Source organism: Centroberyx affinis, unplaced genomic scaffold, assembly GCF_046629955.1.
Source record: "Centroberyx affinis isolate AG114_WGS23_722 - 3 ecotype Tasmania unplaced genomic scaffold, CSIRO-AGI_Caff_v1 ptg000719l_1, whole genome shotgun sequence".
Lineage (NCBI taxonomy): Eukaryota > Metazoa > Chordata > Actinopteri > Beryciformes > Berycidae > Centroberyx > Centroberyx affinis.
This window is the reverse complement of record NW_027279336.1, coordinates 8,127-27,807: the sequence shown is the minus strand read 5'-3', so window position 1 is coordinate 27,807 and position 19,681 is coordinate 8,127. Positions and strand designations below refer to the sequence as shown.

The 19,681-nt window shown below is 41.7% G+C and overlaps 1 protein-coding gene across 1 annotated transcript; it reads left to right on the top strand.

The window, feature by feature from the left end:
• Positions 1-2,126: 2,126 nt before the first annotated feature.
• LOC139644244 (transmembrane protein 150A-like) lies at positions 2,127-14,942 on the top strand. The gene is made up of 8 exons (XM_071519664.1): positions 2,127-2,174; positions 4,624-4,895; positions 5,564-5,611; positions 5,759-5,845; positions 6,826-6,893; positions 9,654-9,781; positions 12,255-12,432; positions 14,366-14,942. Exons 2-8 carry the CDS (start codon positions 4,831-4,833, stop codon positions 14,662-14,664), a joined length of 873 nt encoding a protein of 290 aa, XP_071375765.1. The 5' UTR covers positions 2,127-2,174; positions 4,624-4,830; the 3' UTR covers positions 14,665-14,942.
• The last annotated feature ends 4,739 nt before the right edge of the window (positions 14,943-19,681 follow it).

Below are 19,681 nucleotides of genomic sequence, written 5' to 3'. Positions count from 1 at the left end.
GTAGCAGACTGTTACAAAGCATACCTGGATGGGGTGTTGGGAACCAGTTATTCAAGCTGCTTTTATCAGTCTCATATGCAAAATTGAAAATAGAGCTTACCTGGAGCCCACAACCCGACTGCTTTATACATCATAGCCTATGAGTAAAAGACAGAACAATTATTTCCATGAGATTTCAGCTGTAGGATGAACTCTGCATGTCCTAGACTCTGTGGTTAATGAATTATAAGCCACTAAGGAATGTCCAGTGCATCCATTATATGCATTAAAAATATATATTTAACTATTTTTATGTCTTTTGTAATTTGTATTTGGCAGTACTGAAAAAAGAAACATGTAGGCTAATCTGAAACAAGATAATTTTGAGGACAGAATTTTAAAAATGGAAAAAAATCCCAATCCTCAGACATGACTAAGCATTGTCAAACTGTACAAACTATGCAGACAGCTCAGTACTGTGACATACAGCCTGACAGGACTTTCCACTGATAAAGAAAAGCATGGCTAATCATGTGGATCAACAGTGATGACAAAGATGTACAGCGTTGTACAAGTGCAGGTGTAACTGATGACTGCATGCCTAACATGATTGGCTGCCACGTTGAAGCAGGAAAAATACCAGAAAACATGCACAAAACATCATAGACACTAAACAATATATATTAAAAAAAACTGCTGCCAGTTTAAAATAAGCAAGAGGAATTAAGATTTTAAAAAAACTCGAATTAGATACATTTAATGGCAAAGCATTTTGTAACCTACATGAATTAATTTACTAATATATTTGTAATAAAAAAAAACATTTGACAATGGCCACCTGTGAGCTCAATTTCATAGCTTTTTTTTTTTTTACACTAATTGTACACTTACCCATACCTTGGATTGGGCTGAGTCGAGGTACAGTGCAACTACTCTGCTGGCAATAAATTGATTTTATAGACAAAATATTCTGTTTTTAAACTCTGTGATAATGTACTCCCATATGGCCAAAAAAAATACATTTTGCACATACAAGCATAGATATGTGGTTCCAAAACATACAAAAACTTGTCAAACAGTATGGTAGGCTATATGTTGTCAACAGTAGCCTACATACGAAGAAAATTATTTCCATTGTCCAAAACATTTCAAATGAATGTCGTCATTTTTGGACAAAGTTTTATAGATTTTTTAAACATATCTTAAAACATATTCTGAAGTACTGCATATGTGAAATCTATTTTTGATAAATGGAGCCTTCTCATCACAGAAACAAAGAATGTATGAGGTAGGCCCATGGTAGGCCTAGCTAAAATGTCACTCTATGTATTTTAAGGAAGTACGTTACTATTATGTATGTCAAAGAAATAGATAGATATTCATAAAGCTAAGAGCTGCGTTGGAAACATATCAAACTTTTCATTGGTTTGGCGCTGTCTGGTCTTACCTCTTATGTTATGGGTCTTGTAGTTCACTATAGTTGTTGGCCTCCCTTAGATTAATGCTAGACTTCCTCACCAAAAACTACAAACAGAGAGGTAGCGCATGAAAGGCATAGTGGGGCCTGAGAGAGAGCGAGCTGCGTCAAGCTAGTTATAGTTAATCAGAATAAGACCGGAAATTATGCGATTTGCATTCAAAACAAAAGCATAACACTTGTCACTTGAATGAAAGAACAGGCTAGTACTGGGTTTACAGAAAAAAAAATCGTATCAAAATGGATTCGATTACTATGGAGTGAAACTGTAGCTGTAAAGTAAGCAAGCACAGGGTGGCGGACAGGTACCTCATTATATTGCCATCGGAAACAAATGTGCCACCGCTGTGGGTTAAAATCTACTTTTTCGAGGTGATAGACATCCTTCCAAGTTGTCTGCTGTGGTAGGCCTATACTTTGTGATATTTCATTGTGTGTGTTTTGGTAGCGCTGGAGGGGTTCTTGCATGAAAAGAACATTTTGGTGAAAAATAACGATTATTTTCTGTCATTTACAGATTACTCCTTAAATATATTCTTTATGTTCATTTTGGCAGTTTGTACTACTCAAAACATTGCTATGGCTTCGTTAATGAGGGTGTTATTGTGAAAATTATAAACGGAAGTTTTTTTGTCGCTAGCTTGACACTGATAAGTAAAGCTGGTTTTTAAAGGGAAACCAAGGTTGTTGAGGTCTGTGGTGGGCACAGCGGGATCGGGTAGGTGAAAACTGATTCTTCTGTATTGACTACCAAACCATTATTGGTGTTCTTGTGCTCAAAATGTGTCTCGTTGACGAGTTTATCATTTAGGCTAGCGGAAATGAAGCTGCGGGCGAGTGTCAAGTCAAGAGAGCTGGTTAGCTGCAAGCTAAGTAGCTAACTAGCTAACCAGGCTAACGTTAACTGTACCGGTTCACGACAGCTGGCTGGCGAACTCAATAATGTTCATCCTTTTGTTTGGTTGCATTAATAGCCTTTGGTTTTATATTTGACGAGGGTAATTCAGCGTTAATTGAAAAGCACATTGTTGTTCACAGTTTTAGTTGGCATGCAAGCAATTAGGCTACTGTATGTGTTTATAACGTTAGTGCCTAAAGATAGTTAGGATGCTACATTGGCGAATTGTACGGAATAACGTCTGCTCTTGTTTCGATGCTAAAACTGTCAACTCTTTGATCCTAGCCTTGATAAGACGCTAGCCTTAACGGTAGCTAATGTTAGCATATTAAAACTACATTATGTTCAAGGGAACCACTATCCCTGATACAGGACCATTTGGGAATCAGGGCTAGGGAACCAGCAGCTACCTAAACCATCGGTTTACTAAAAGCCCGGTATGGTGACATGATTGACAAGCGACCTGCATGCCAATCAATCAATAAATCAATTATGTCGATCAATCAGTAAATCAGTCAACTGGTCAATAAACCAGGCAATTCACCAATGAACCATCTACTCAGTGTGTTTTCTGTTTACAGTGTTAAACAGCCCATGAGAAAATTACAGTTGAGGAGCAAATGCAGGCTGCTCCTAACTTAAACCAGTGTTTCCCCAACCTTTCCATATCCACATTTGTAAAGATTTGTGCTGGGGCACCCTAATCTGAGGATTTTTGTTGTCAGTCTATACAGCAGGTGGTGGGTTTGGGAGGGAGGGGGACTGTGGAGATTAAAACCTCATGCTGTTACACATTCATTATGCTAACTCCTAATGAAAGAAGTAATGGTGAAATTAAACTATCCTGTGTCATTTTGCGGACCCCCTGGAACCCTCTCAAGGACCCATGGAGGTCCCTGGAACCACCAAATAGTAATAGTGAGCCAAAAACATAGCAGGGAAAGCAAACTGTGAATGCCCACTAGGTTACATATGCATTTACATTTTAGCCATATTTGATAAATGTGTAATAAGGGTAGTAGTTGAATAAGTTTACACTGAGATTATAAACAGAGCAAGAGCATAGTACTAAGGACTTAAAGTGTAAAAGCCACAAGACCCTAACAGTATTCATATCATGTATTCGTTTGTCCCTAGAATAATTGTATGGCAGATATGATAAAAGCTGCATAAAAACTATGATAACCTTTTGTTAGACTACCTTATTTGCGAGAGTGACCTTGTTTGGAGAACAAGAGCTTCTTTTTATTTGGATTTGCTTAAGACGAGTTCATTCTTAGTTCAGTGTATAATCTCTTTGAGCGAAGGTCAGATTTGTAACTGTACACTGTGCAAAATGATACTGCCGGTGTTGTCCCGTGCTTTTTTCTCCACCATAGAGCTGACCTTGGTTGAGTCCTCATTCTCACAAGTGTGCACTTTACCTCAGATCTTTCAGGACAGTAGTACCTTTTTACAGCTCCATTGTTGCTGTTCATATCTTTTTAAGAGGTGCTTGTCCTTCTGTGTCCCCGTAGTCCTTATGATCAGGGCTCATGTCATTTAAGGGGAAAATGCACCCTAAAACAGTTTAGCACTGTTAAGAAACAGCTGTTGGTGATTTATCCTGCGTTTCTGGGCCCATTTTGTTATTTGGTGGTGTGCAACGGAGTTTGATAGCATAACATGTTTCAGCGATCTAAAACCTCAACAGTAAACGTCAGGTTTTGGTGTCAGTCCCTCAGAACCAAAGAACAAGGGCTTCTTTCTAGACTCACCATTTTGCACCAACCTTCAACAATCATACAGCGAGAAATCCATTGTAGAAGAGGCAGAGAGACAAATTTCTCCACCAACAGTAGCCTCAATAGACCAGAATGCAATGCAGGACATGTTGTGTTTTGAGTAAGCGGCACTACTCTCGATTGGGGAAAACTGTCCCTGTCTCACTCTTACTATGCAATTGCTAGTGTAATTGCTCTCCACCTACACGTACAGTATAACCCACAGCTGGAAGCAACAAGTCTAGGCGAGTTATGTGGGAGTTGTTAAAGGCATTGTGGCAAATGTAGGAAATCACTAACTGAAGTAGAAGTAGACGAGGCAGGTTGAGGGAAAGTGTAGGCTACACCCCCAAAAAAGTTAATTACAGCACTTCATCACAAAATAACTCCTGGAATGCATTGAACATCACAGATTGATATCACACAGTTGAAGAGTATCTGAGGGTGGATTTTTCCTTTTTAATAACGCATTTCTCTGTCTCTCTCCATTCTCTGTCTCCATTCAGATTGCTGCTGGTTGCAGGGCTCTCTGGAGCAGAAGTGGTGTGCCATTCCCCTTTCGTCCTCTCATGCCCCCCCCTGTGTGTTTCCCTATGTGTTAGTGATCCCCTCCCACCCACCCCCACCTGATCCCCCTTGTTGTGTCGCCTCTCCGGCCCGAAGCTCCCCCTCTCCCCCCATGCTTTGGACAAAGTCAGCTCACTGCCAGCCCAATGACTGCCTGGATTGTCCTGCCTGTCAGCCTCTCTGCCTTCTCCATCACAGGAATATGGATAGTGTGAGTGACAGTTCATCGTGTGTGTGTGTGTGTGTGTGTGTGTGTGTGTGAAGTACACTGCAGCATTGAAACATTAGCCTGTTAGCACTATAGTAATGGCATAAATTGTTTGGATGATTAGATTCGATGAAACTTTAATGATCCCTGTGGGGAAATTGGGTCTTAGCAGCAGTGGGGAGAAGGAAATAGATAACAATAGAGCGAATTAAATGAAGATAACACAACAAATATGCATAGTGAGAATATTACAGCAGATGAATATATATAAAGTATCTTCGTTGACAGATTTGCAATAGAGATATGCAAGTGTGCATTGTTAGCTGTTCACATTATCAGGTATACAGATGGAAAAACAAATGCACAGAAGTAAGCGTTCGACATCATCACAGATGGAGATGACATAAACAGAAATACATCCAGATGTGCAAATGTGTATTGTAAGATATTCACATTGTCAGATCATATTTGCACAGATCCATGTGCTCCAGCGATTATCTCCTCCTATTTTGCGAAATGTCCCTTTTCCTTAGGCACGGTGTAATCTTCTCTGTTGATAATAGTTCCACTCGTGTCATCACGGGTTAGGTCACTCTATGTGTCATGATGCTGTGTGTTTTTGACATTTGACATTTCTCATTTTGCATAATGGCGTGTTCTTCACCCCGCAGCTATGCCATGGCCGTGATGAATCACCATGTTTGTCCTGTGGAGAACTGGTGAGTGATTATTTGATGTGAGGAAACGGGCGTAGAAATCTAATATCCCAGTCTTTCCGTTTTTTAATTTGGACACAGTCTCATTCCTCAACTACCGATGGGGGATCCTTTCAATAAACTAAACTCGTCATTGTGTCCCGGCTGCAGGTCTTACAACGTAACATGCACAGAGGAGCTGCCCCGACCAGGCTTCCCCAAGACATGCTGCACCATCCAGGACATCCCCCTCATCAGGTCTCCCATTCAACCTCTTCGCCTCTCTGGACAGTTCTTGCTCTTTGTATCTGCAACACAGGAAGCAATTGTCTGTCACCGAAGGCCCCGAGGCCTGAATTAGCACCTTGTTATGTGGTGGCACTGCGCAAGTCATTAACCCACACTCTGCATAAACTGCATTTGTCCAATCTGCAAATCAGTCTCCACCACTGGCAAGTAGGTACAGACGTGCTTTTGTTAAACGGCATCATGAGACACAGTGGCCTTTGTTCGCAGAGCGTATGTAGAGGTAATTCCTCATCTAAAGCTTGGTTTTATATCCAGATATAACATCGCAGGTGGTTTCACATACATGGCCAAGTAAAATAAGGCAACAGTAAACATGTCGTACCCTACAAATGATTTAGTCCCCCGCTGGGCCAATCGGTAAATAAATGCCTTGGTGGGAAAAGTGTTTTTCACAAAACTGAATTTGGTGGAAAATGTGTGCACCAAATTGCATGTAATTCCAACTTGTAGTGTGGGAGATATGAGTGGATATAAAATGGCTCATTTTGACCTGTTATTGTAGGACCCCTTTTGGCCATTCAGCGTAATTTTGAAAATGACGCAACGCAGTCATTTGCACTCCCCCGAGTTTTGTCAAAATCTGATCAGCAGTGATACAAATGCACAGAGACCAATCCCCAGGCTCTCAGATTTTATCATGGGGGACAAAAATATCTCGAAATGAGTTTCATACATTTGTCGTCATAGTCAGTTTATCTGCTTAGTACAGTGTACAGGACGGTCGTTGTCTTGGTGGGAATAGTGCAGAAACACAGTGACAACTTGCAGTGTAACAAATACTGGGTGATGGTACAAGGACCACAGCCTCTCATCTAGTGCAAGTCATATGACACTGTTTAGTATCTAGTATTGTGATTAGAGTTTGGCTTCTTCTTTCTGTAATAATGGGTGGCGTTGTGTCTCTTTGTCTCTGTTGGTGTGTCCTGCAGTAAATGTGGCTCCTACCCACCAGAAAGCTGCCTGTTCAGTCTGATTGGCAACGTTGGAGCCTTCATGGGTAAGGCCTTGATTTAGTCGAGCGGCACACACACACACACACACAGACATTTAGCTAAATTATAGTAATTAAAAGAGGAGTGGTGGCAGCAAGTGAGGTTAGATCTTTATACCCACTTCACACACATGATCCGGGAAGATTACGGTATTCCAGTAAAGCTTCACAAAACTTTCCGGGTCACTCGTCTGGTTTGACAGCGGAAGTGGGAAGTAAGGTGTTGTTTACCGTTATCCACACCACAAGGAAACCATGGAACCTGTTGTCAACCTGTGAGTCCTGGGGCCCGTCTCACAAAGCGAGTTTAGTGGCTCAGCGAGATAACTTTGGGCTTAACCCTGGCTTTTCAGTCTCATGAAGGTGGCTCACTTCATAGTGGGGTTGATCACCATAGTTACCTAGGCTGCACAGCTAACCCTGCTCCGGACCAGGTAATGGTGAGTCTATTGGATCCAAACGTAGGAAAGCCCGCTTAGTCACCAATAAACTCTCTGGAAAATTTGCATCACCACTCCTAGAAGACTTTTTATTAAACTTTATTGCAACAATTTCATCTCCAAATCCCGATATGAACAAAAACATTACATTCAGATGAAAGTGGCAAGTAATAAAAAAAGAACTGTACAGGGGAAAACTATTGAATTTACAGATGGTAAGAAGGGCTGTTAGCAGCTCAACTGTGCTTAGAGACCAGCAGAAACACTTTGCTTTTCCATGATGATTAATTATATCTGAGAGATATTTATTAGATCAGAGATACAAGACATATTTGTAGTGTTTCCAGGCTATTTGACCACTCTGGCTATAAAGGACTGCTTCTATTACATTAGGTTACATTAGGCCTGGTTGACCAGAGTTATCAATAGGGAATGGAATTTACTGTTGCATATTAAATGTGCTGAAATTCTTTCATAGGTGAGTGATTAATGCAGTAGATTACATCTGTATTCCCATCACTGCAGCCCTGGGCAACATTAGACGGACTTTGTGAATATGAAATTGGGAGACTATGGGAGACATGTTTGCATTCTGATTGACTGATTGAGTTATTATCAGTATCCTCATATGACAGTGTGACCACATGAATCAACAATATGTTAAACTTTAAGATAAGACTAGAAGGGCACTCGGAGAGCGCAGACCTCCGCCAAGGCCAATTGCTTGTTCGTGAGGCTTGTTCGCGAGTCAGATCCGGATCCGCTCCAAAATTTAATGGGTTCTTCCTTGGCCCACGCTACACCCTTCCACGAAGTTTCATGAAAATCTCGGCAGTAGTTTTTCCGTAATCCTGCTGACAAACAGACAAACAAACAAACAAACAAACGGCACCAAATACATAACCTCCTTGGCGGAGGTAATAAGATATCAATTTATTAATCCCCGTGGGGAAATTCGGGGAGATATCACTTTATTAATTATGTTTGGAAGCTGCATTTAACTGAGGCATAGTATGAGAATGCTGTAAAAACCTGATCTTCTATCAATAAGTAGTGCAGCTCTCTAGGAATTTGTTAATACATACCCATAATTCATATGTTAAAAACTAAAACTTGGCTAGTGACTTAATCTCAATGGTTTAACCTATTGCAACCCCCACTTGAATGAAGTTTTAAGGTTATTGGTTTCTGTTCTTTAACACTAGACACTGCATTTTCTGTTTTATATTAACTAGCCATAATGCTGTATGGCAGCTACATGCGGCTGCCACTAGCCTTCAAGAGATGCAGAGGGGCTTTAAATAGCCTGTGCTCTCTAATCAATAATAGATGTGGTCTTCCTTCCACTTCCCCCCTCTCTCCTCTTCCCCTCCTTCATCCTCCATGACCTTCCTCCATTACTCCTCTTCCTGTCTTGTTTATCACTACTCAGCTCTGCCCCCATTTTCCCCCGCTGCTCTTAATTACATCTCTCTCACTCTTTTTTTCTCATTCCCTCACTCCATCGTTCAGTTCACCTCTCCCCCTCGCTCCCTTTATATTTCCATCTCCTCCTCACCCCCTTTAATGTTGCCTTGCATCTTTCCCTCTACCACTATTTACTCTCATCCCTCCTTTCCTCTCCTCCCCCCTTCTCACTGCTCTTCTCTTACCAGTCTGTCTGTTGTCTGGGTGCTGTGGTTTTGACCTTTGACCTCCTTACTGTTGGTTGCTTGTAATATTGCCGATCGAGGAAATTAAGTGTATTTTACTGTTACGCTTTTTTGATTTTTTCTAACTTTTGCCCTCTAACATGGTGGTAAATGCAAATCAGATGTTGTAACATCTAACAAAATGGATGTAGACACATGCGTTTGTCCACCTGCTACTCTTGTCTCTTCAGATGAAGATAAAAGTAGTGAACAAGCAAGACTTTCTTTGTCTAAGTGACCATTTTGGAATCAGGAAAAAGTTTTCAGGAGAAAAAGATGCACTTCCAAATGTTTGTTTGGTCGGGCTTTTCCAATTCCTCTCCATTTCATCTCCAGTTCATATACTTTCAGTGGGAATAATATTAGTGGGACTAATATTAAAATAGTCTGCAAAATAGTAGACATTTTGAAATTAAATATATTTATGAAAATGAACAGTCACATGATCCCATTTAAGAAATCAGTTTTTGTTGGCTTTTTTTGTATGGTCAAACAGAATTATCCTTCTAACAAGAAGGCTTCTTCAGTTGCATTTTGCACTTTACTGCCATCCGGTGATGCTGACCGGTATGGCATCTTTTAGGCCACAATGTGAATACAGTATAAATGTACCCGTCTCCTCCTCTGTCCTGCAGTGGTGATGGTGTGCCTTCTGCGCTACGCCCAGGTGATAGAGCACAGCCACCGGTGCTGGATCAACACCAGCGCCTTGGTGTCCGGCTGCACCAACGCCGTGGGCCTGGTCATGGTGGGCAACTTCCAGGTAATCTCTCCCTTTGGGATTTCTCCTCTGCTCTACTCCATGTAAGGAAATACTATACTCTAATTTTGATGATTTTTTTTTCTTTATTTTTCACTTGAATTGAAGAATTCCATGGTTCTCCTCTACGAGTTAAGAAACCTTTCTGACCCTTGGGTGTATGAAACCCTTTTAAAGCGTGAAAAGTTGAATTTTGGAGAGATGAGGTTTTCGCACAACGGCAGTGATGGACTGCTAAAACTAAATTTATGCTTGCTAAAAAAAAATCTGAAAAAGAAACATGTGTGTGCAACTCAAGGTTCAAAGGGAACCTTAATTACTACAGAGATTGTACTGCTGTTTCTTTCCTGTGCTCCTACATTTTTCAGTTTCAATTTAGGAAGACATGTGCCCCTTGGTGAACTCATCACTGTAGAGTCCTGCCATCTGCTGCTACTCACCACTCACCTTCATGCTTTGGTCTTTTCCTGAAGTCTTCTCTTCAGAACACCTACAAAGTTTTAGCACCAGAGTTTTTGTTTTACTGAACAAGCTACTTTCCATCGCTGTAGTAATGGTGAGATTGTAATATAACTGTTAGAAAGGACTTAGAGATTTTGGGCCCGGATCTACTAACATGTCGCAATTCCCAGCGCAGCGCAAAAGCAGTTGCGGGTGCAATTGGTACCGCTAGTGCAAGGTATTTACTAAAGTAGGGCACGCAAATGAGCAGAGGCGCAGATAATTAAGTAGAATTGCGACTGTGCTAATACAAGGGCCAAGCAATGCGCACAATAGCCCTTTAACGGCAACGTAATGATGGGCAAAAGAAGCGCAAATGTCTCTCCAGTGGAGCTGGAAGTGTTGGTGGCAGAGAAAACCCCAAAGAGCTGCAGAGAAGAGTTTCACCCGCGCGTAAAAAGTCACTCTGGAGCGACATAAAGTAAATGCAGTTGGGCACCACAAGCGCGATTTAGTGGAGGTAAAAAGCACTGGTATGATATGAGGAAGTGAGCCAAAATGCTGACCATAAATAAAGCCAAAGAGGAGCCTTAACTCCCTTGGAGGAGCAAGTGCAGGAGAGCCTGGCTGAGACGCAGGTGCCAGGTGTGGGAGGGATGGAGAGGGTGAAGGTGTGGTTACATATAGCTGGAGAAGCCGTGCGCACACCTCTCCACTGTAGTGACAGTTATTACACACACATGTTGTATTGTTTTCATCAAGGCAATGTCGCGGAGACATTGGCTCATAATAAGTGTCAGCAAATCCAGAGAAGAGCGTGCAACTTTTCTTTTTTGTATATTTAGGTAATAGTCTGCATCTTGAGTGCGTATTCTGCCACTCTGCCAATGAGGCTTAAATTGTACTTTTTTAAGTCAGCATACTCATTTAAACCCTGCGATCAAATGACTGTGTGTTATGCTGTGTAGATGACTGTGTCACTTTGATCTTGGAGCCGGTTCCAGAGGCAGTTTCAGAATGATTCTTTTTCTAGGTAATTCTTAAATTCTGTGCGCAATCGACAGGTGTTAACGGCCACCGCCTCTTGATGAATCATGTCCACTGCCAATTTCCATAAATCCCCCCCTTTATTTTGCGCCTCGGCCTTGGAACACCCACAAATGCATCTGCAATTAGACCAAACCGCAAAAAACGGCGCTCACAGATCAACCCATGATTTCAGGCGCAAATGCACTGTGCGCTGTCATAGTAGATCAGAAAACAAGGTTTTAGCACCCGCAATGCGATTTGCAGTGCTAAAACCTTTAGTAGGTCCGGGCCTTGGTTGGGATATTAAATGGTGGTGTTGTATCCCATTGAGTTGCACTAGCATTGCTAACAGGAGGAAGAAAAACTCAGGAACAAAACATATGAGTGTGTTCATGCAATTTTTTTTTGCTTTTTTCAAACTGCCAGTACCTTACTTACTTAAAATCAATGGATAGCAACTGATTTAGAAAAAGATGCCTGCCTTCTCCAGAGCATAGTGCTTTCTAAAGTTGAGAACAGCAAAACTTTTTAGACCACATGATGTGTAATGTGTTTTTGTGAGGTGACAATAAATACTTTGTATCTGTATCTGTGTCACATATTGTGGTGTTTTTGAGAAACAAATGCAAGACCACTGAAATCCACTTGTTATGAAACTAAACTACTAAAAAGCTCCTTTGCCTTGCTTTCGGGTTGGAGCTCCACTCTTTTCTATGTGGCAATGACGTATAGTTCTTTCTGGAATATGGGATGAAAAATTGCAGCCTTGTGTGAAGAGCCATAGTTAACCACAAAATTACAATTATTACTATTATTTGTTACGATACTGCTCATTTTAGAACAGGATTTGTAGAGAATGATTTTGTCAAGTACTGTAAACAGTGTAGCATGTTGATGGCGTACAGGTATAGAGGAGCGACTGACTGACCTGAATTAATGAGCGTGGCACTGTGGTAAGAATCAGAATAATATGAACATGCCCTCTGACCGTATGTTTTGTCGGCAGGTTGACCACGCCAAGTCTCTCCACTACGTGGGCGCCGGCGTGGCGTTCCCGGCGGGGCTGCTGTTCGTGTGCCTGCAGTGTGTGCTCACCTACCGGGTGGCTGTGACCGCCCTCGACTACTGGATGGCCCACTTCCGGGTGGCACTGGCACTGGGTGCCATGGTCTCCCTCGTCCTTAGTATCCTTTTCTTTCCACATGGCAGAGATGGAGGAAAATCTGTTTAGACCTCAAAGGTGTTTTTAGAAATGATTTACACATCTCCGACATGAAGAACTAAGTACATACAGCATGGAATAGTGAAATCCACAGTTCCACGAATCCAGCTAATGTATACACAGAGAAACGAGTACAAGCAACAGAGAGATTAAGCTCAATCTATGGATGAATAAAAGAAGGGAAACCTTTTATTAAAATGTTGACTGTTCAGGTACAAGGCTCTTCAATCGCAATGAAAAGGAGAGTTGCTCAGCACACCAAAACCAATTAAGAAGCTCTCTATTCCATTGGCTGCTTATAATAGAAGATAAGGTCATTGACTACAGTTAATCTATTATCATGAATAGCCATTAGAACTAAGGCTTTTTAACAGTTTTGGACTTGCCTTGGATCCTTCTTTTTATAGTCTGTTAGTCACACATTATTTCCTGTGTAGTCAAGGTGTATTTTTACACCTTAAAGGTCCAGTGCAGAACCTGAAGAAACAGCACTTCAGTACAGACTTTCATGTTGATTGTCCAATTGAAACTCAGTTGGTTAGTGGGTTGAACCTGTAGTATGTTGTTGACTTTTAATAGGGGCGCACAGCCATCTTTCAGGGTTCCTACACAGGTCTGGGAAGTATGGAAATATATGGAGAATCAGTTTGATTGTTAAGAAAGTATGGGGAAAAAATCTGGAAGAAGTATGGTGGGGAGAAATTGTTGTTCAGACACAATGTATATATGACTACATAATTCATGTAGTTATAGACCTAATGTCATCTCACATACTGTGGTATTTGTTGTGACTTACAATCTTCAGCTGTTCAGTCACAGTCATATTGTAGGGTGTCTCTTAATTATTTAAATTCAATTCCGTAATGTTCTCTGTGGACTACTTTTCTAGTGAGAGATCTCCTTGGTTGAGCAGATATATACTTTACTGTTTATTTTTTTAACTCTTCAGGGTAATTTTTCAGGTGAAATTGGTCTCAATTTTTATTTTAGCGTCTGTTAAATACATCTTTAAAAATGGAACTTGCAGGAACTTGTCAGCCTGTATTACCCAGCCTATCAGCATATACTATACTACACACTGACCAGAATCCTCAATTCAAGTCGAGACAATTACTGTCTTGAAAAAATGTTTGTATAATAGGAAATGTGCAGGAACACTGATTTCCACATTGGCTGTGTTTCCTAAATGAATATTGACATCATCTGTTTTTGTAGATCTGTACAGTTTTAAAGCACCTTTGAGGTCAGAAGTTGTCTGTTTAGTGATGAATAAGAGAGTTTTCTCAAGAGACTGGGGTGTTGTTGAGAATGAAGTATGAAGGGATGAAGAGGATTTGGGGGCGGAGGTGTGACGGCTAGCTCCTGGCTGACTGAGTTGATATTAAGGTGCATAATGTAACATGAGTTTCTGTCACATTGTTGCAAGGCTGTCAGAGGCTGGTCTTCCTCCTCTTCCTCTTCCTCCTCGTTCTCCTGCTCCGTCCCAGTCGGGCTGGGAGGGATAAGAGACAGATGCTGTGCTTTCTGCCTGGCCGGTTGAGATCGGCCATACTAGGAACATATGGGCCTGTCAGCCTGTTTGTTTCAGCCTCAAAAGAGGATCTACAGCAACACGGCTTCAACGTGCTCATATTTTTAACAACAAAGTACTCACATAACTGTAGACAGTTTATATTATAAACACGATTAGAATCATTTTTTATCAGTGGACCGATATGGGTTTCGGAAAGCCAATACCGATGTTTTTGGTTTGAAGCTGTGAGTAGGTTCAAATATTTTGTGCCGATATTCAATATCTTTAAAGACCATTTTCATGCATCATCGTCTCTTTCCTGTCTCTCTCCGCTGTGCGACGTTCTCGCTCCTTAACCCCCACCCCCCCCCCCCCCCCCCAGGCGGCATCTTCTTCATCCACGAGAGCTTCGTGCTGCAGCACGCCGCCGCCATCTGCGAGTGGGTCTTCACCGTGGACATCCTGGTCTTCTACGGCACCTTCACGTACGAGTTCGGCACCGTCACCAACGAGACCATGATGGCGGGCCTGCAGCAGAGCCACCACGGCTCGGGGGTCATCATGGGCCCCGGGTCGCGGGCGGCGGCCCTCGGCGGGGCCACCAAGGGCCTCAAGTCCCCCGGCGGGAGCAGCACGTCCACCCATCTCAACTGCACCCCGGAGAGCATAGCCATGTTGTAGCTCTGCGTCGCACCCCCCCCGCCACCCCCCCCTCAAAAAAACGTCTGCAGAGGCGCTTCACCAGCTCCCGCAGGGAAGGGAGGTTGCAGAGGCAGCATGGGGCAGGAGGAGAGCAGTTTTTGAAATCTCTAAGAATTCGGACCGACACACCAGGTTTATCGTGTCTGTATCGCTGTATTGGTTTATTTTTTAGTGTTGTCACAAAGCCGTCCGGTTAACCACTACAGTGAAAAACGTCCCGTTGCATTTGCTGTAGTGACACTCGAAAGAGGGCTGAATGTGCGGAGCCGGGGGGGGGGGGGAGCACTCGATCCACGAATGTTTTTCAAGACGGCTGTCAACTTCGGGGGGTGGGGGGGGGGGGGAATCGGGCCTGTAATTGTTCACGAGGTCAGGGGACGTTCTGTTCAGCCGCTGTGGCTTTTTTTACCAGTGTTCATCTGCAGGCGTCTTGCAGGAACGAGAAGGTTTCTTAGAGCCACAAAGTATTTTATTTTTTTTCCCCCCTCTCCCCCAGACACTTTTTCACAGACTATCCCAACGCTCGGTGTGGCCCGCCCCCCCCCCCTTCGCTGTTTTGACCCCCTCGTTTATCTCTGCACGCCACACTTTTTGAATGAGAGAATAACAATGTATGTTTGAGTTTTGAGTTTGTATTCTAAAGCATCGTAAGTAGAAAATATTGAATGTTTGAGAAGTGAATAGGTAGTTAACAGTTATGTATCTTTTGACAGGCTAAATCCACATGGCCTTTTTTTTTAAATTTATCAATCAAGCATAAATTATCTGTCAAATGATTGGCGAAAATCATTAACATAATTTGACTTGACAATTTTATTTGTGTGCACAATGTTTGCCTGATATCTGGAATAGATTCCCCAAGTGGGCAGGTGATTTGAATGCTAATTTTGATGGTATCTTTTTTTAATTGTTTTACAAAGTATATCTCTGTATTTTGAACCACTGCATTTTCTTGTTCTCTTCAGGACGTAATCCATTTTGTCGACATGTGAGTGTGGACTGGTTGTGTAATCCTGCTGGTCTGTCGTGCCCTTATGTTGAATGGGACTGTCCGCATCCCAATCACTCTTAATTGAGAATCTCTTAATTCCTCCTTTTGTTTTTTTTTTCCATTCCACAGGATACATGATTTCTTTTTGACATTAACTTTTCATGCTACCTTTATTTTTCTTCACCGTCATGTCCGGTGCAATAATTGCCATTTCATCTGACAATTTACACTCCAGTGGAGTGAGCGATGCCTTTTTTCAGCGAGGGGATTTGGGGTTTACCCGGGAGAAGTGGAACACAGGGCTCTTTTGTTTCTAAAGTGCGACACGATGACACTTGAACCGACCTACTTCCCGTAGTAAAAAAGTGAGTGGTTATGAAAAGGGTAAACCCATACGATCCATCGAGCCCATTTACTTACAGATTAACATACTTCTTGTCCACACACTCAGCATATAGTGGACACAAGCTGTTTTGATTCCAGGCTGGTCCCTCGGAAGCCTTATTTGATTTTTTGAGTTTAGGTTTTCTTTAAAAGATAGTCATGTGAAGCCTGCTCAGCGAGTTACAGAGGTCGTGTTGTTCAGAGGAATTGATTGAGAGGTGTGAGTGAATTTGATGCCTGTAGACCTTGTGCCATTAACCCTTTAGGTGTCACAATGCGTCATGATGGTCCAAATACAGTGTTAAAACCAGGCAATATCGTACAAGTCGTATTACAAGACACTGGTCATTGTGAAAACTGAAACTATGTTACATTTCAAATACTGAACATTTTGTATGCTTGAAAAATAAGTCTTTCTCGTTGCCAACTTCTCATCAACAGTGTGCTAATTACAGGTGAGAATTAGCTGAACACCAAAATACCCCACCAAGGTGAAAGCTCAAACTAAAGCCGACTAGCGCCACCTTGTGGAGAACATTACTCCACACTTGGATTATACACTGTTGGGATTCAAGTTACTCTTGTAGTGGGCTGTTCCTCCTCATCTGTGATCAGTTCCAGCAGTATGTTACATAACCACTGACACAGTGTTCTGCCATCTGGGTAGTATTGGTACATTTTGAACTTTTGTCTAACCACTGGATGCCAGCAATACACATTCTGAAGTTGTCTCGTCACCTACCTCTGTTGTCATCTGTGGGCTTGATGTCGGAGAAGGCAGGGTTCCTACATGTTCTCAGTCTCAAAATGCAGCACATTTCCCAGGCTTTAATATCGCAGGCCAGTGTTGAGTATGATAGTGGCTGGCCAATACTTAACAGATATCAAAATGTGTAGTCGTACGTGCGTCGGGTCTGGAGATTCTTTTCTACTTTTCCAGACGTTTTTTGTGCAAATCCCAAACTTTTCAAGACCTGGAAATGATGGCATTAGCTTCCCAGACCCTGTAGGAACCCTGACAAGTACAGCAGCTGTGTCGAAGATGGTTTTTCTAGCTCCTGCTCTTCTTGCCAAAAAAAAAAAAAGATTGGAGTCTACACTGGAATTTTGATGGCTTTTCTCAGTGTCGGCTGCAGGTGAAATAAATGGGATTTGGATGGGTTCATGTTGTGTGATAGAAACACTAGCTCCTGTGTGTGTGTGTGCACTGATTGTTTTAGCCTTATCCCTCATCCTGTGCCAGATGGACATGTTCAAATATTGATTTTTCTGTTGAATCTTGTGTTCTGATGTAGCCTATCTCACCATACTGTAACCGAGTCACGTGGTTAGACTTCAACTGGCAGCTTGTACGAACCCTCACACAGGGTCGGATTTATTCTGTGACAGCATCTCTACTATCTTCCACTGGACAGGCCAAAATATAAAAGTGGCTTTACAAACCGTTTTTCTTTTATTTGTGTCAAAAAATCAAAATAGCTCCGGTATGTTTGTTCATGAGAGAATCCCATTTACAAAAGGCTGCCTGACCTGTAGATGTCTTGAACTCTAGAAAACAGCAATGCAGAAACAAATGTCTATAAAAACTACAAATGTAAGTCTTTTTTTTCTAAGTTTGAAAATGATGTAAAACATGTCTTTTACTCAATTTGATGGTAAAGGAGGAGAGTCAGTGAAATCCCAAAAACAAGGCAACGCAGAGAATATTTTGTTTCCTTTTATAAATTCTGTAAATATGTATGATTTGTCTATCATTTAGGTATTTTCTTTTGTCAGAGATTTATATTCAAATATCAAATAAAAATGATAAATTATTAGCAAGTGTTTTGCGTGGGTTCTTTGAGCACAGTAAATGCCTACTGTGTTAACTTATACAGGACAGGACAGTAAAATTATCAGTATGATTCTGCTTAATACACAAAAGTCAAAGAACATATCAGTATGATTCTGCTTAATACACAAAAGTCAAAGAACATCATACAGTACTTACTATAAAATAAACAGTGTGCCATAGTAATACATCAATGTTTGGGTGGTTATTTTTGTGATAAACAAGATCTGCTTATTGCTGATACAAGTAATAACTAGATCTATCAGAGCAGATGACATGGAATGGAAGATGTAACATATTTTGAAATAAGTCATTGGTTTACATACTACTGGTTTACAATCATTTGACATCCAAAACAAAACTCCAATTTAAAAAAAACAAAACAATGTAAAGCCAGTGCATTTCAAAACAGAACCTGAGAAAAACAAAATACTCGACTACACAACTGATAGAGCCTGTACGTTCTGAGAATAACCTTTAGAGACTGAAGTATGGAAAGAGACTGGTGCAGAGGCAGCCGCCTTCCAGTCGACACTCAGGGAATACAAGTCCCTTGTGCCTGGGTGTGTGTCAGGAAGCTGAATCTGAATGTCAATTGGGAAAACCTCATTTGAAATTATAGTTAAAATTGAATTCAATAGTAATCGCATTCAACTTCAAGCCATTGCGTTCAATGTCTCATTCTGTAAATTTACTTTCATGCAATACATTGTCTGCTGGCACTTTTCTCTTTCCATACTGGATGTCTTATTATTCAGACCTTGTTCTGTTGGTCAATTTCACACACTTCCTTTCAATGTAGCATTCACTGAATGGTTACACAACAGTTTGAATTGTCTGGACGGGGAACGAAAACCCAGATGACTTTGCTTTCCAGGAAATTGACAGTGGAGGCAACTGAAATACACATTAAGATACTTTTCCCCTTGTCTAACGCAGGGTGTCTGCAGGTTTCATCAAGTTCAATTCAAGACCTTCTTACTGCCAGTTAGAATGAAATAAAGACCAATTTCACAGTAAAATAAACATGAAAATGAGAAGTGCTGTAGAGGTCTCCAACGATTGGAACACAGTTTCAAGACCTCTAAACCTGAATGTAAGACTTAAAATGTTACATTTAACTGCATTCAAGACCATACAACATTTTAAGCCTTCCCAGGACTTGCAGACACCCTGTAATGTCCAAGTGGCAAGTGTTAACAAGAGACGACCAACGCGGACCTAAGTGGCAGATTTATACTAACATGATAACAGAATTGCAAAATATTCCATCAAAGCAAAGAGGGAACATGATTTTATAATCCGGGGGTTCTGCGTTTGATGTAGAAGCATCCAGCCGACTCAGGCCATGTTAGTCGTGTTAGTCGCTTTCTCCGGAAACCCGTAACGTCACGGGTTTGACCCCCCGCGGCGGCCGATGTGTCCATCAACGGCCGTGTATCCCGCTAACATGTCCCTGAGGAAAACGTCCAAAATCTAAACGCAACTGTGCGGAGGCAAATTGAGCCCAGGCCCAAATGGCCCGTGAACCCTGCATAGTATCCAAAGTCTTGATGGGCGATGCTTTCTCAGAAATCAACACAACCATATGGGATACATTAAAACTGAAGGAGAAAAAACGATTCCGGATTTGCTCGATCGGTCACATTTGTGGAAAAATGAAGAGATTATAAGGCAGAGAACAGAAAGAGTTAAAACTATCCAGCGGTATAAGCTGGCGTAGCATTCCTGTCATTGAATAATTCGTATTCGTTGGAAAACAAACCCAGCTGAACAGATGTTTGTGCGTG

Bases quoted from the DNA above. Each gene is read 5' to 3' on its own strand.
- LOC139644244 (XM_071519664.1), top strand. From the start codon at position 4,831: ATGACTGCCTGGATTGTCCTGCCTGTCAGCCTCTCTGCCTTCTCCATC. The intron at 6,894-9,653 runs GTAAGGCCTTGA...TCTGTCCTGCAG, and splicing joins CAACGTTGGAGCCTTCATGG to TGGTGATGGTGTGCCTTCTG. The intron at 12,433-14,365 runs GTATCCTTTTCT...CCCCCCCCCCAG, and splicing joins CATGGTCTCCCTCGTCCTTA to GCGGCATCTTCTTCATCCAC.